This window comes from Thermobia domestica, chromosome 4 (genome assembly GCF_964235325.1).
Source record: "Thermobia domestica chromosome 4, izTheDome1.hap1.1, whole genome shotgun sequence".
In the NCBI taxonomy this organism is placed as follows: Eukaryota; Metazoa; Arthropoda; class Insecta; order Zygentoma; family Lepismatidae; genus Thermobia; species Thermobia domestica.
In genome coordinates, this window is record NC_137457.1 from 4269202 (window position 1) to 4287620 (window position 18419).

At 36.1% G+C, this 18419-nt stretch overlaps 1 protein-coding gene across 1 annotated transcript; it reads right to left on the bottom strand.

Moving 5' to 3' along the window:
• Positions 1–1504: 1504 nt before the first annotated feature.
• On the bottom strand, positions 1505–17138 carry LOC145683668 (uncharacterized). The gene is made up of 2 exons (XM_081755017.1): positions 16819–17138; positions 1505–2643 (listed from the first exon to the last, which is right to left on the bottom strand). The coding sequence occupies exons 1-2, from the start codon at positions 16889–16891 to the stop codon at positions 2315–2317; spliced, it is 402 nt and encodes a 133-aa protein (XP_081611143.1). The 5' UTR covers positions 16892–17138; the 3' UTR covers positions 1505–2314.
• Positions 17139–18419: the final 1281 nt, after the last annotated feature.

Here is an 18419-nt window from a genome sequence, read left to right on the forward strand (position 1 = left end):
TCAATTGTACACGGTGTATATTATTTAAAAATTGAGTCACTGAGACATAGGTAGCCGTCTGTACCGGAAAACTTGGATTTATTACTTCTCCCCAGACTTTAATTTTCTATTATACACTGGTCTGGGTTAAAAACATACCTAGCATTTTGCTTTGGTCACCATTGCACTGGGATAATTGAATTAAAGCACTGTCGACACACAAATTAATAGCACAATATTTCTTAGTTTAGAACAACGACATTGCGAGCACAACACTAAATTTGCCTCCTTTTCGGCAACTGTTTCAACTGTTACCATATCTACCGTTATGAACCCTTAATATGGAAATTAGTGATTTGTAGATAATGTTTTCATCTTTAGTAAGAAATTAGATCAAATTTATATTTTTACCTCTCACAGTTATGTGTCCTGTAGAATAAAGGAAATGTGTGTAAGACAATGGGAAAACAGACGGAAACAATGTTATCTAAATCCAACTCACATGAGCTAGAATCGAATCAAGGACAGATCACATAAGAGATTAGCATTCTACTACTGAGCCACCGTGCCTGTGAATAGGATTGAATGCAACACAAGAGTTGAGGCTGATTCGCAGGCCTTACTTCAGGTTTTACTTGGAAATCTTTAAGTTTTACGTCCCACAGGTATAGGGGCTAGGCTACAGGAGACGTTAATGATGAGAAATGAATTAAATAATAAATGGGAGAAAATGGGAGAACCCCGAGAAAATATACACACACGGTATAGGTTTTATTTGGGAAAATGCTTCACCACGTTTCCCGTTTCACGTTTCCCATGAATAGTTTACTATACTGTTGTTTAATATACATATAATTATGTCTTAAACTCAGAACGGACAATTGGCCCCTTCCCGCTCCCAAATGACGCCAATGCTGTCTCGTCTAGAAAAGGCGTCATGAAACTGATGTCTCGTATCGTCTCATGGACAACCATACTTTTCAGTATTCAAACTGCTACGCCACCCCCTTCAGTAGAGATATTTTCAAAATTATGAATTTAAATATTCTTTATTTTATCTCGGAGATTATATATGATCCTTATGGCAAGAGAGAATGCAATAATTAGTATGAAAAATTATAAATACTAATTCAATTTGTAGGTCAAATTAGAAGTGGATGCATGCCAGAAGACAGTGATAGATGAAACGTATTAACAGTTAAGTGAAAACTTAGTTAATAGGTTAAAGTAGTTTTTCATTATTTTCGCTGTTATAGTTTTTGCTGTAAAATGCCTGTAACCTAAATGCTAGTTAAGTATTGGCCATCTACTCGCAATTTGAATGATACCAACGACATTAAATTTGGGAATTCCATCAGGGTTAAGAATTTCAAAATTTCTACTGAGAATTCAGGCGTAGCAAGTTATAACCAGGAAAAAAACTGTAACAGAAAAATATAGATCTACTAGCAAGATTTAAGACGCTATTTTAAGTTCTGATCTAATAATAATAAGTGTTCAGGATGAAGCGTGCCTTTAAATGGTGCATATATATGATGTGAACATTTTTGAAACACAAAATAGGGTATTAATTATGATGTGATTGTAACAACATGGGAGCCAAGATTTGAAAAATGTAAGTGTTAAAACCTTCTTCGCAAAAGAAAGATTCGTGTCTAAGAAACTTATTCACAGGGTAAAGCACTGTACACAGTATAAACACTCTCCAGTAACTCATATGTATCTTTCCAAGGTATTTTAAGCGATAGCGTTAGTAAATTGTGACAATCAGTACGCCTTCGATGCCCTAACATTCTGTTCTACACGCCTACCTCCATTCCCGTCGGCTGAATCACGAATCTCATCATATGGTGAGCACTAGATAGTTCGACCCCACGTTCATTATTGCCTATTAGAAATTCAGTGAACTTATGATATTAGAAATACTAAATAATTTGTTTAGAATAGAATACTACAGTTGCTGGCATATCCTTACGCAATTCTCAATTGACATCTGGAGAGGAAGATGAGTCAATAACGGTCTGGGACACTACGTACATTCTATACAAACATACCGTTTCATTGATCTTCAAATAAACAAATACAAGTCAAGTTTAAGAACAGCAATTAACTTTTCCACCAATTAACTATAAATTTTTAGCATCAGAAGAGGGTTTGTTCAATATGCACTTAGGTAGAATGGAAGCCAATCTACTACTGGTATTTATGCCTCTGCTGAATGACATTTCTCCACTCTTTAAGCTTCGTAGTTACTAAGACAGTATCAAGGGTTCATAACGGACCATTCAGATTTAGACACAACTTAATATTTTTTATTAACAATTTCATTTCGTTTCTATGACGTCAAAAACGTTGTAGGAATAAGTTCTGGTATTGATGTCGTGATCTCACTTCCTGATTGGTCACTTTCTTCTTTTTCCAGAGGCAAAGCTGAGAAGTTTTCAGGCGGTGTGTCATCTTGCGACGTAGTAGAAGAAAAAGAAGAGGAAGCTAGTGGTGCAGAAGTAGTCGGTGATGATGTAGCCTTGTTATTGGATTTTATCCGTACAACTTCATGTTTGTCGACATGTTTGATATAAACTGGAATGTAGCCTGGAATTGGAGGTAACACAGGAAATCTTAGCGATGACCCATAGGGAGCTGGCTCGTGTTTGTGCGGAACACCTGTAACAAAATATATAAATAATTAAATAAAAAATGCTTAGTTTATTTCTTAAGCTGAAAAGATAAACATATATTATATCTAGGGATATCATGCAGCGGGTTGCTTGACCGTAGCATATGTTCAGTTCTCAAGAGTAGCAGTTATTCAGTTCTCAATAGACTAGAGTAGCAGTTATTCAGTTCTCAATAGACTAGGGCAGCAGTTATTCAGTTCTCAATAGACTAGAACAGCAGTTATTCAGTTCTTAATAGACTAGAGTAGCAGTTATTCAGTTCTTAATAGACTAGAGTAGCAGTTATTCAGTTCTCAATAGACTAGAGTAGCAGTTATTCAGTTCTCAATAGATTAGAGTAGCAGTTATTCAGTTTTCAATAGACTAGACTAGCAGTTATTCAGTTCTCAATAGACTAGAGTAGCAGTTATTTAGAACTCAATTGACTAGAGTAGCAATAGCTCATTGAAGTAAGCAGTACGTTATGATGTGATTTGTAACAGTACGTAGTTTGTGAATAACATGTTGTACGAAGTTATTTTATGATGAATTTAAACTTTGTTACATTTATAATTAAGTTGAGAATGAATAAAACGTTATTAAAGGAAGAACGTATGTTCATGCTTCAAAGTGGTTGATACTAATCACAATCGATTCACAAGACCTCAACTCAATGGATTATTCTGTTTAGGGAATAATGAAAAATAAAATTTTCAATAAGAACTAGCTGAACCTGCGCTCTCTACACAGTGCATCGTTCATATGTGAGCATGAATCTCCTTGTCATTCCTCATAGCATCTGTATATGTTCCTTTACAGACACAAATAAAAGATGTCTTGATAAAAACCATAAAGGGGAGATTTTTTCAATATCTCTCACCGTTTGCAAGATTTGAGCCTATTTCTGGTTGGAGTTCCTAATTCATGCATGATCAGTGTTTTCTTTCTTCTTGCATGGAGTATGTAATAAGCAAATACATTACACACACAATTATTATAATGTCAGTGATATATGGTGTTCCAATAAAGATATTCTTAGACTGGAGAAATGGTTATCCTTCGTTTTTCATTATCATTTGGCCATGAAACAAACGCCGGAGAGATATACTAATCCCGTATAAAAATATGTGGTGTTGGAATGTATAATTCGTAGGATATCATGCTTTACTTTTTTTAAAAAAAATTCAATACTTCCAGAGTATCCCTAAAAATGTAATAAACAAATTACGCCAATATTTTAAATATTCAATTAAAACTGAACAATCTACACAAAATTTGCAGTCGACCAATGAAACTGGCATATTTCTAGAACTTGTGGTTTCCGAGAGGTCATTGTCAAAAAAATTGACACAAACATATAAACCTAGCATTTTAATATACAGATAATAATAATAATAATAATAATAATAATAATAATAATAATAATAATAATAATAATAATAATAAAGATCTAGACGATTTCAAAGTGCAAAGTGCACTGTTTCTGAATTTGACAAATTATTGTCTAACAACATTAGTGATGTAATGTAATTTCATTATTGAGAAAAGTGGAGGATGCTTGAACAGTTGTTTTAGCGGACCTAACTTCCTTACGCAACTAATGTTATGAAACGACATCCCAATTTCCCTGGTAGAACCATCATACAGAAATTTTGGGTGGATTCAGGGCCGGCTCTTCCATATGTGCATAGCTGTAAAATCTATCATAACTATATTATTTAAAATAAATATTTCTTGTTGGAAACAGACTTCATGATGATGGTAGTTAAATTTACTATCCTGGCAACATTCATAAATCATGTTTAGCTCGCATTAGTTTAAGTTCATAACGACAGTGCTAAAGCAAATGGTCAAAACAAATCAAAACATAAATTGCTTGATTGTTGCCAAATTCAAGAACTCAGTTCTTGTACAATAGCGAATATCTGTTCTGATCTATTTAGTTAGTTATCCGAGTTTTGATATGAAAGCTAGTCTTGTCTTTGTCACAAATAAGTTCCTTATCATTGAAGGTAGAGACAATGTATTTTTAAATTTTTTAACAGATGTAGAAGGAAAATAAAAAAATAAAGATAAAAAAGCTAGTTGCATTGGGATTCCGAACTGATATATTGAGATTGAAGCTCGAAATTGAATTCTATAAAAATGATTACCATCTTTCGCCTGCGGGTATGTTTGCTTTTACTTTCACTAATAATACATTGTTATTAAACAAAGAAATAGACACAACGAGATTGTGGCGTTTGCGCCTTTCTGAGTGCGGGTGCTACTTATCTCCCCTTCGTTGTTCATGCTGGGGTAGCATATATAAAATCATGGCTTGTAAGATTAGTTTTTTCTGAAGAAAAAGAGGCGGTAAATGATGCTATTTCATGGGGCGAAAAATTGCCTAGGGCCAGCGCTGGGGAAAGGATAAATACTCGGACAATAGAATAAGGTCATTCTGCTTCTTCTGTTTTTTTAAATACAGATTCTGAATTAAGACTTGGAAACGACGCGCTTTAGCAGCTAGTAAATAAATAAAAGTAAGAAACTTATTATAATTGCAATTCTAGAGCGGAAACTTATTATAATTTCTTATCAAGGGTCGAGGAAATCATTAAATCACAACTTTATAATATTATTCTGATCGGTGACGTTAACTTATCTTTGGTAACAGACTCAAATTTTGATTTATTACAAAGTGGAACGATATATTCTTCTCTTGCTAATTTTATGACATAGAAAAACGTTAAATCTATAAATAACATAAAGAATCGATTTGGCAAAACATTAGATTTAGTAATAACAAACCTCAGTGAAAATATGAATGTATATAGAATATCAGAAGCTTTTGTAGCTGAAGATTTATACCACCCAGCTTTAATGATTCAAGAATCAATAATTGTTAGACTATCTCATGATAGATGCAACTCGATTACAGTTTATAACTATTCTAAAGCAGATTTGTTTTTGAGTTTGTATCATGACTTGCTCGAATTTAGTTGGGATAGAATATGTAATTCGAAAGATCTGTATCACTTTGGATCACTTTTATAGGATCTTCAACAGTAGTATTGAGAAAACTGTCCCTAAAAGAAAGTTACAAAAGAAAAGATCTTTTCCCAATTGGTTTTCTGCAGACATAATTAAAACTATGAAACAAAAGAAATATTAGAGAAAGAGGAAAAAGCATTCTGAGTATAATGAAACTACGTTTATTGAATTGCGTAAGAAGTTGAAGAAAATAATTTAAAAAAGGCATATAATATGTATTTACACAATCTTGAAAATAATCTTGATAGCAACCCTAGTTATTTTTGGAATTACATTAAAAGTAAAAAAAAAAAAAACATCGAAACATAAACACTATGACATATCGTGGTACACTTTTACTGCCTACATGGGAAATAGCAGATAGTTTTGCACAATATTTTAAAACTGTGTATGCTGCAAAACCCTCCATCGTACGAAATTCCAAGCACACATCAATTAGAAGTATCTAATTGCTCAAATATTGATATTATATATGAAGACGAATGCAAGAAATCAATAAAGAAATTAAAATCAAGTAAATACAGTGGACTTGACTAAATACCTCAATAAGGATGTTGCAATGTAATATTGAAGCCTCTGTGTTATATATATATATATATATATATATATATATATATATATATATATATATATATATATATATATAAATTTTATTCTGAAAACTCAAATATTTCCTAATAAATGGAAACTTAGTAAAGTTTGTCCCATTCACAAATCAGGGAATCCTGATGTGATTGAGAACTACAGACCAACATCATTAATTTCAGTACCCTCTAAAATAGTTGAACAGATTTTGTACAAAAGAATATACAATAATGTAAAAATCATATATTCCTGAATTCCAGCATGGCTTTTGTTTTTAAAGATCAACAGTGACGAATTTAGTAACGTTTACTCAATTAATATCTAATGCAATTAACAACGGTAACTCAGTTGATGTAATCTACACAGATTTTGCTAAAGCTTTTGACAAACTTGATCACTCTATCTTGATCAAAAAATTGACTATGTATTATTTCTCTAATAGTTTGTTGAAATTGATCATATCCTATTATCAAGTCGAAAACAGTATTTTTCCTATTATCAGATTAATTCAGTATGGTATGAAGTTCTATCAGGTGTTCCATAAAGTTCCAATTTAGGACCATTGTTTTTTATGTTATTTATAAATGCTATAAAGAATTAAGAATGCTATAAACAATGTTATTTATGCTATAAAGAATTAAGGCATCTCATTGTTTGCTGTTTGCAGAAGACCTTAAAATTTATAAAGTAGTTAATAAAATGAATGATGCTTTAGAATTGCAGGCTGACTTAAATGATTGTTACAAGTAGGGCGTAGAAGATAGATTGTTTTTTAATGTAAGAAAATGTCTTATATCATTTTCTAGAAAGTTAGTAACATATAAATATAAGATGAATGACGAAATACTATGAAGAGAGAATAAACCGAAAGATTTAGGTATGACAATAAGTTGCCGTCTTACATATGAAAACCATGTTGAATCTGTTATTAATGATGCATACAGAACAGTGGGATTTGTAAACAGAAATACGGTTGATTTCAGAAATATAAATGCAATATGTAGTCTGTACAATAGTTTTGTAAGAAATAAATTAGAATATGAATGTATAGTGTGGGCACTTTGAAAAAAAATGAAATGAAATCTTTGATTTTTACGTCCCACTGTTATGCCGGTTAGTCTAAAGGAGACGGTGATTATGAGAAATGAATGAAATGGTGGAATTAAGAAAGTCGGAGGAAACGGGAGAACCCCGAGAAAACCCACGAGCACAGTGTTTGTCCACCACAAAGTCCACACGGCGCGAGCTGGGATCGAATCAGGGACCCCAAGCACCGTAGGTGAACGCTCTATCATTGTGCCCCATGCGGGTACCTTGCTATCAATATTATATAAAAAGGATTGAATGGGTACAAACTATTTTTTTTAGATATTTCTTTACAAAAAGCATAAAAGATCATAGTATCAAGAGAGAATATCTTATAAAACCCTTTTAATTATGATAGCTTGTGTGATAGGAGGGATTTAATTGATCATATGTTCTCGTAAAAAATAGTTAATGGTTTGGTCGACAGTCAAGAACTTTTACATTCATTAAATTTTAATATTAAGAAGGCACAGCCTACGAGTTCGATCACCTATTCAGTGTTGTAAGTCTAATACTCGCGAAGATCAAAACTCGCCAATAGTGAGGATAACTAGAAAGCATAATCCATTAGTGAAAAAAATGTTGTGATGTCGACTTTGCAATGAATATTGAATATTATATACCGGTAACTATAATAAAATAATACATTAAATAAGTAAAACAGTACTTTTGTAGCTAATTATGACCTACTGATTTCCAATTCGATTTGGATCATACAAATTTACAATCTACAAAACAAATATCAAGTAAATATAAAATGATATATAGGAATATCTACGATTTGCACTTTATTCATGTATTCATGTATTACACACTTATAACAAAATCATGTATTAACTCTTTTACTGCATAATGTATTTGAATGTATATACGATTTTGCTTCATTTTTCTGTATAAGTTTGTTACTTTTCTTTTCTTTTCTTTCTGTCTTTTCTTTTCTTTTTGTAATGTCTGTTTTTATTAGTTTTACTGCGTAACATTGCAAGAAAATATTACCTGTAATACCTCTTGTAAGGGAGTAATAGCTCGGTAATAGGTAATAATGATAAATAAATAAATATAACATTGTTTTCTTTGAGCTTGACATTCAAAGAGGCCAAGGGTAAAGAGAATAAATAATAAATGACAATTACATAAAACAATAGAAAGGAAGTTCAACTAGTTCACGCAATGTTACATGTGTTCAATAAACATATGTTAAGCGGTTACTCGTAAGACCTTGTCATTTTAAAGGAATTTCCACGTGATGTTAATAACGTGTAAAGATGATGATGTCATAGGAAACAAACTGAAAATAAATCTACAAATAATAATAAAATTGCTATCGAGGAGCCAGCAAGAGATGATTCCTGACAGCTCGCTGTGGCGTTCCCACTGCTCACGTCTCAAGGTTTCTCAGTGCATCTATAATGGCAGTTTTCTTAATGATATAAAACAGAGTGGCCGTGGGTGGTAACAATAGCACCAAAGCAGGACCGATTTAAGGTAGATCACCACCCGGAAATAAGTAAATATTTCAGCTCATTTTCTTAACTACTGCGCAATGAAACGTTATATATTATAAATATTATAATATATGATAAAGTTATGTTTTAGCTACAACACAAGACACTGATTCATTTGGTTGTGTCTTCTGATACCGAAAAAGGTAACAAATAAAAGAAAATATTCGATTCGTTTTACAATGAGCTCGCAAGATGGCACTTGCTGCTAGATCTTACTAGAAGTGCTCAGTTTTATTAAATGGTTATTTGAATGTGTAAAGTATTTTAAAGTAACGATCCTATTTCGAAATAGATATATTGCTCGACCGACCGTTTTTGTGTTATGTTTCACATTTTATTTAAATATTAATTTACATTTAAGGAAATATATTTTGAGAGGAGACTTGCGCAGAACGCCATAATGCGTTGTTGGCAAATTTGTACGTTTAATTCATGGGTTCTAGCGTTGCAGTTCGAGAAGCGGAACTTAGCTGTGAATTGCGGTAAGGGTTGAAAACTAATTTGTTCAGTAAATATGCAAGCAGAATTCCATGATTACTTCTTTTATTATCTGGCATCAGTAAACACTCGACACTATCTGGCAACGCCACACTAGAAAAAATAAATTATGTGACCCCTGCTGACTTCAACTAATACATTTCTGTGAAAGTATACTAGAAAAGTTAAGGGGATATGTTTCATATTTTTGGTCAGATTTTATTTTATGATGATGATTGTATCTTCAAGATTCTTTTTACATAGAGAGTTGAAATTTTGATCAGAATGGAGACCCCTGTCCACCTGGAGTCCAGGAGCTATAGTCCCCCTAAGCCCCTCCCTTAAACCGGCCCTGCACCAAAGTAAGGACTGTATTTACCCTCCGCACGTGGGGAGAAACTTCAGGGACCATCACATGATGGCTTCTCTATACCTCTGAATATATAGTGTCTATAGTATAGGGTAGCTATTTTTTGTTTACTGAAAATACTAATTTTTCATTCCTTGACCTACATTACAGTACATGTTTGGGGGTACTCAGGAGGCAGGCTAAACCACTGGAGGGGCGCACACCCCCTCAGCTTCGTGCTTTCACTTCTTACTCTATTTCTTTTATAGCTAGATAACAGAAAGAAGATGCGGTGTACAGAATTCATCTCCCAAGTAAAGGGTCCAAATGGATGAATCGAGTTGCGTGATGAGACAAAGTGCACCTGATAAAGGATGTGAAAATATGTATATGTGGAAAGTTGTAGCGGCTGAGCGCCATAAGAAACGGAAGGAAAGGGGGAGGGGAAGTTGGTGGGAGAAGGGCTATGCTATGTTATAGAAATACATCAAATGAACTGTTAAATTGTGAAAATTGTGAAAGATGGACAATGCAAATGGTGGTAGTGCCACATATTGGCAAGAGAAGAATAGGCAGAGTAGATCACGAACCTCCGCCGCCATCTTGAAACCTCTGATATTTTTTTGAAATGGAATGTGGTATATCAATTAGGGCTAGCATGTTCTCAAAAAGTCAATTATGAACTTTAGTGATCGTTATCTGTACTCATTTGGAAGACCTAGAGTCACCTTTATTGTTAATTTTGACTTTTTGAAAACATGCTAGCCCTAATTGATATAATATCACATGACTACCTTTCCATTTCAAAAAATATTAGATACTTCTAAATGGCTGATTTCAAGATGGCGGCAGAGGTTCGTGATCTACTCATAGGGCTATATGCTTTCTGCATCTTAATGGGCCCCCACAAATTTACAGAGAAATCGGCGCCCTTGGCTTCCACATTTGTACTGTTTGAACTTATTTCGATAGGATTGGTGTAAGAAAAATGTTCTGATTCCTTGAATTTCAACATGAAATATATATATAACGTTATTGTAATAAGTGTTACATTGTGTACCCCAAGCACAGCAGAAAGAATGAAATGAAATCTTTGAATTTTACGTCCCACGATTATGCCTGTTAGGCTAAAGGAGACGGTGATGATGAGTAATGAGTGAAATGGTGGAATGAAGAAAGTGGGAGGAAACGGGAGAATCCCGAGAAAACCCACGCGCACGGTGTTTGTCCACCGGGGCCCCAAGGACCAGAGGTGAACGCTCTACCACTGAACCACCGCGGTCACCAGAGCTACATTAAGTACCATGCCGGCAGTTCTAGCAATATGCCCCATTGGGAAGCTTGAAAGAAAGCATACTCAATTTTCATGAAAATCTGGTAGTGGTTAACATACTTCCACAAGATGGAACGAATTCACCTTTTTCCTCTTACTGATACGAGCTCTAAACAACAGGAATAAATCTCGAATCTGAACTCCCTCTCTTCTGTTTATTATATAATTCTTTGCAGTTTCCAATGAATCAGGAAAACGGATAATGGTCAAGCTTCGTGAGAAAACCTCTATCAACCGCACTTTCTCTGCACGCCGTCATGACTTTGATCCCCGGTTAGCACGCACGTTCGAAGCGCACGTTTTCTCGAGGTTTCTTACCACACCCTAATTGCACCAATTCTCTCATAATCATTCATTAATATTTCTTATCTGTCGCTTTTAGCTGCAGAGTGTGCAGATGGAAACAGGGCTCCATCCTGTTCATTTGCGAGGCCAATGATATAGGTGAGAGTTCAATATTTAGCATGATTAAATTATTTTCCACCAATTTTGACTTGGACATGTTGCAAAATAAGTGTTACAACTCTTGGGAGGTGACTCCTGTTACCGAGACAAGAAAAAATGTTCTCTTGAACTTTCGGCTATCGGACATAGTTTCGGATCTACAACGTGCCGAAAGCGTGGAAAAATGACTTTCGGACGCCAATATTTCGGAAACTATCCAACGTAAAGAGGGCGGGTAAAAATTCACTAAAGAAGTCATACCTGCTGTATTGAATTTTGCATGTTTCACAATCCTACGATGCACGCGCAAGGGATTAACCAAAGGAACGTAGGGAGTCCCGGATAATCTGCCAAATGAAAATCGGTCTAAATGGATATGAATTGATAGGGTTTCTACTACGTAACAATAATTCGTTTGTATTAAGTCGATATCTAGAACAAATACAAAATGGCGGACACCTTCATGCCCTTGGCGTGGGAGACCCGGGTTCGATTCCCGGCGGGAGCTCATGTGGCTCGGATTCCACGTTAATCAGTAGGTCCACGTCTCATATAGCCTCGCTGCTGAACGGGACGTTAAACTCAAACTCAACTCAACTAAACCTTCATGCCCGTTGTGTATGGTTGCATAATCGCCAGGTACGGATGCTGGCCAACAGTGACGTTCTGAGTATTAAGTGTAGCGAATTTGTACTCAAATGCTCTAGAAAGACGTCTGGAGTGTCGGTAGAGCACAATACATGAAGCAGGGTGATTCATATGTGTGGAAACACGTAACGAAAAATGACCAGAAATTCACTCATAATCAGTAAACGTGAGTTCAAAGCGTCGGAAATGTAAGGATTAGCATCAAGAACATGAAAGCCATTGCCAATTCACCAATAATATTCCATCAATCAGATGCCATATGATGTGCACGGTTGCATACGAATAAGGATGCAACAACTGAGGCCAAGTTGAAATTATGCAAGGGGACTCACAAAGGAACTGGGTAAACTAAATGAATGTCACTAGTGGGATCGCATGATCGATATTGAAATGTGGCCAATGTGTGTGTTGATATCAACATGTAGCTAATGGTCAAATGTCAACATGTCCCACTACTCACGTGCGAAAACTAGGAAAATAACGTTGTACATTCTGCTATTACATTTGGTCCACTTGTTGGTAGAACGTAACTAGAACACGATTGTATCAATGTCCCCCTTTTTTTGGGACATTGTCCCACAGTTGACACATGAAAAGAAATCTCTTAATCCATGGTTCAAATTCTGATAGAGCATGAAAATAACAAATTTGTATCATGTCCCATGTCTTACGTACTCCAAATATAGGAAAATCCCTTTAGAAATTCGTATCTTACACACAGTGAACATGCCAACACAAACACGAAAATGAACCAATTTGGCACATGTAACACTACAGCTGGAACACCATACATATGGAAAATAAAACGACATGAAAAATAGGAAGAAACTTCTTAAAGCTCTAATTGTTTACAACTGTGCAGTAGGAGTAACAAAATGAAACGCACAAGCATGTCGGCAGGCTGTACAAGAGCAATTGCCAAACAAAGTGGGTGCTTCTCAAAGAAATGAAAAAAATGAAATGAAATTTTTGAGTTTTACGTTTCACGGTTATGCCGGTTAGGCTAAAGGAGACGGTGATGATGAGAGATGAATGAAATGGTGGAATGAAGAAAGTTGGAGGAAACGAGAGAACCCCGAGAAAACCCACGCACACGGTGTTCGTCCACCACAAAGTTCACTTGGCGGGAGCAGGGTTTGAACCCGAGACCCCAAGCACCAGAGGTGAACGCTCTACCACTTTTTTTTAAATTTAAAAACTTCCTGACTTATTTTCTACTTCAACCACTTTTCAGGACTACTAGACACGACAGGGACTCGAACACAGAAACATCGAGGACAGTTAAAATTCCACCCTTGCTACTACAGAGGGACTCGAACCCCCAATGGGCTTCACCTCACGATCATCAGCCTAACGCCTCAGACCGCTCGGCTACACCCACCGGCAACCACTGAGCACCGCGGCCCCGTTTCAAAGAAATGAATACAGAGAAAGTGAGAAACCGTGCACATCATATTGCATCCGATTTATGGAACATTATTGGTGAATTGGCAATGGCTTTCATGTTCTTGACGCTAATCCTTACATTTCCGACGCTTTGAACTCACGTTTACTGAGTATGAGTGAATTTCTGGTCATTTTTCGTTACATGTTTCCACACATATGAATCACCCTGCTTCATGTGTTGTGTTCTACCGACAATCCAGATGTGTTTCTAGAGCATTTGAGTACAAATTCGCTACACTTAATACTCAGAACGTCACTGTTGGCCAGCATCCGTACCTGGCGATTATGCAACCACACACAACCGGCATGAAGGTGTCCGCCATTTTGTATTTGTTCTAGATATCGACTTAATAGAAACGAATTATTGTTACGTAGTAGAAACCCTATCAATTCATATCCATTTAGACCAATTTTCATTTGGCAGATTATCCGGGACTCCCTACGTTCCTTTGGGGGAACCCTTGCGCGTGCATCGTAGGATTGTGAAACATGCAAAATTCAATACAGCAGGTATGACTTCTTCAGTGAAATTTTTACCCGCCCTCTTTAAATTGGATAGTTTCCAAACTATTGGCGTCCGAAAGTCATTTTCCCACGCTTTCGGCACCTTGTAGATCTGAAACTATGTCCGATAGCCAAAAGTTGAAGAGAACTTTTTTTCTTGTCTCAGTGGCAGGATTCACCTCCGCTAGTGATACCTACTAACAGTGTACTGCGCGACATGCGCATAGCATATACTCGTAAAAGTGTCTTAAAAAATTATGATGGTTCATCGTTTCCGAAGATCCTGAGTTTCAGAAGTGAAATAAAAATAAGTTCCTTTCCTTACACGAAGCGTCTATTTTCCTATGCGGCTCGTTAGATCCACGTTTGGTAAACCGATTAGGGTTCATGTGGTTCGGATCCGACATTAAGTTGTAGATTGACGTCTCATATAGCATCGTTGATAAATGGAACGTTAAACAACTCAATCAATTACGAGTAATATTCTCCTACGATGCGGTTTCCTCGAGTGCGACGTGTAGCAGTACCCTATACTTGTTGCACATACAGGATTATTCCTATGAGACGTAAAACTACATATTTCGTTTCATTTTCAAAAGTCAAACAGAACTCTCATGCCGGGAGGGCACGGTGGCTCAGTGGTACAGCCCTTACCTCTGGTGCGTGGGGTCCCTGGTTCAATCACCAGCCAAGGAAGTTTGTGGTGGACAAAATCATGTCCGTGGGTTTTCTCTGGATTCTCCCGTTTCCTCTCATTTTCTCATTCCACCAATTCTTCCGTAATCATTCACTTACTTTACTAATCGTATTTTTTAGCCTAAAGGGCATAATTGTCGGACGATAAACTGAAAAAAAATCTTTCATTTTCATTTTATAACTCTCATGCTTAGACTGAGGCTAGAGCAGTAGTTCTCAACCAATGTGTCGCGGCCCACTGGTGTGTCACGCAGTCCCCTAAGATGTGTCGCGAAATTTTAGAATTTAAAAATCGTGAAGAATTTAATAATTATTAGTTAAAATATCGAGACAGACTGTACCAGTCAACACCTCCAGCTGTAGCAATAATGTTCAGTGCTATATAGAGTCATTATAAAAACTAATTGGTTTCACTATTATAATAGATATTATTCTATTATTATTATTATTATTATTATTATTATTATTATTAATAATAATAATAATAATAATATTAATATTAATAATAATAATAATAATAATAATAATAATAATAATAATAATAATAATAATAATAATAATAATAATAATAATAATAATAATAATAATAATAATATCAAATAAGTGTGTCGGGATGTCCTGGCCCGTTCAACAAAGTGTGCCGTCAGTCAAAAAAGGTTGAAAACCACTCGGCTAGAGTCCCATGAACGAAGTACCAGGATCAACTAACAGTGGGAGAACACTGAACGCATTACTGTCCTTCAAATACACTGACGATGCTAAAGGAGTCAAAAAAGACGGGCGTCCCCTCATGGCATTGTCCGACCCCTTGATTGCCTCCCACATATGTGTTGTAAGCTTGTAATATAACACTTAAGTTTCGATATAAAGAAAATAATTGCCCCTAAAAAAAAAAAAAAAAAGTCTTTATCTCTTCACTTGCTACCCCCAAAGAAAAGAAGGTAATAGTTAAGAACAGCTACTTCTCATCTCCCGTGCACGAGGATACATCTTACTGTTGCACTACCTAAACACCCTAAGTACAAGGGCAAGAACTCAGTCTATTACCTACTTTTTAACATCCTAGATAGTCAATGAATAATTCCTAAAAGTATGGCGTTTCTCGTCCTTCCCTAAATGGGAAGTACGACTCCTTAACTATAATCGAAAAGAAAACTGGCGTTGTTACTTTTCAGATCCCACTTTAAACTATATTTTGTCCTACAGTAACATCGCATTCGACCCCAGTTCGCGCCAAGTGATCTTTATGCAAGGGCGCCGATCCTGGGGGGCGGGGGGCCCGGGCCCTACCAAAACTCATGTATTTATGAATATACAATATTTGGCACAATTTGGATCCAATTTGTCTTAAAATCCTCACATATATACCTTCTGCATCTGAATGCCCCCCCCCCGCAATTTACAGAGAAATCGGCGCCCATGGCTTTATGGTGAACAAACACCGTATACGTGAGTTTTCTCGGAGTTCTCCCGTTTCCTCCCACCTTCTTCAATCCACCATTTCATTCATTCCTCATCATCACCATCTCCTTTAGCCAAGGGCGCCGATTTCTCTGTTAATTTGGGGGAGGGGGCATTCAGATGCAGAAGGTATATATGTGCGGATTTTAAGACTAATTGCACTCAAATTATGCCAAATATTGTATATTCATAAATACAATAGGGGCCCCGGGGCCCCCGGCCCCCTGGATCGGCGCCCTTCCTTTTAGACTAATCGGCATAATCGTGGGACCTAAAACTTAAAGATTTCATTTCATTTCATTTTATACAGCATCGCTGTTAACAAAGGATGTAAGTATAAATGAATCCCTGGATCAAAAGGTAACAATTTCATATGGGAATTAAAAAAAAAAAAAAAAAAAAAGGTAAACAGGGCAGAATAATTTTTACACTGAGCTAGCGGTAAGACGCTTGAATTAAAATAGCGCCACTGAATTTATGAATCAAATAATAAAGAATACTAACGAAAAAAAAAAAAAGAAAAGTTAGCACGTTTCAAAGATTTTTGAACATTCAATATTGAACAAGAAAAATGTAAAATAAATATTTTTAAAAAAAGTATTGAAAACTTACCTATATCATGTGGTCTAGCATGAACACCACTGGCTACAAGGCACAGCGCCACCAAGCAAGCCAAACGAAACATCACGGACAATGGATACCTTTCGAGTTACTGACCTCTATTTTATATTCCCTGACAAAAGAAGCTTTGCTTTTCCATCATTTCTAATGGCTAATTGCCAGCATTCGCTTAGTACATAACTGATTCTGTTTTTTCTATATCTGTCTTTCAATCCAACATCTTCTTTATATCACTGTAACTCTTTTTTTCTTTTTTGTTATTATTTTCCTCTTTAATCATTTCGTACTTTTTCCAGCTCATTTGAGGTCAATACTCTGCGACTGGAAAAATCTAGTGTTGCTAACTGTTGGCAATTTCCACATTTCTGATGCTAGATTAAAATTATTGTGAAACATACTTATTAATTAGAACCGTCAATTACCCGTTTCGCTGGACTAAAATAAGGCAAATTAGTAATCGTTTTTAAGTTTTACGTCGCACGTTTACGCCGTGCCGGCTAGGTTAAAGAAGACGGGGATGATGAGATGAAGAAAGTGGGAGGAAACCGGAAAACCTTGAGTGAACCAACGAACACGGTATTTGTCCACCACAAAGTTCATTTAGTGCGAGCTGGGATTGAACTAAGGACTCCATGCACCAGAGGTGAACCCCCCACCACTGAGCCACCATGGCTTTAACAAATTAGTATTATCTTCCGTTAGTCAGTCACTTTTTTGAATGAAATGAAATCTTTGAGTTTTACGTCGCACGGTTACCAGTTAGGCTAAAGGAGACGGTGATGATGAGAAATGAATGAAGCGGTGTAGTAAAGAAAGTGGGAGGAAATGGGAGAACCCTGAGAAAACCCACGTACTCGGTGTTTGTCCACCACAAAGTTCACTTGGCTCGAGCTGGGATCGAACCAGGGACCCCCATGCACCAGAAGTGAATGTTCTACCACTAAGCCACCGCGGCCCGCACTCACTTTTTATTACTGAAGCGCTCTCGGATAGACCATGTTTTTTGTCTTAAAAATTAAAGGGTTAACTTTACAACGCACGCTCCAGCAGGTATACTAACGCAGAAACGAGAAATTATACACTAATCATTTTATGAAAATGGATCAAAACTTACTTAACCTTAAGTTAACCCCAGTGGCGTATTTAGGGGGGGATTCCGGGCTTAAGCTCCCCCGAAATCTTACTTATTATAGTAAAGTATATGAAATATCCTGCAGAATTTTTACATTTTCAGGAAAAGCCCCCCTCCGGAAAGTTAGAAAAGCCCCTCCCGAAACAAAATCGTAAATGCGCCACTGGTTAACCCGTTCCTAACCCCTACCCTACTTATTTATATCTTACTCTACTTTACCCTACCCTACTCTACTATACTTTTTAAAACGGCCCTGCTTATCGATGCGCAGCTGGAGCGTGTTTTGTAAAGTTTACCCAAATTAAATATTACTATTGTGGGCTGAATTTGGATGTAAACGGCATCGAAAGTTATAACGTAACCTCACATATATATCCACAGTTCGTACACATATTCTTATATATTTTTAGAAGCTACATGTATTAAAGATAGCTTGAAGAAGCATAAACTAGTCTTAAAT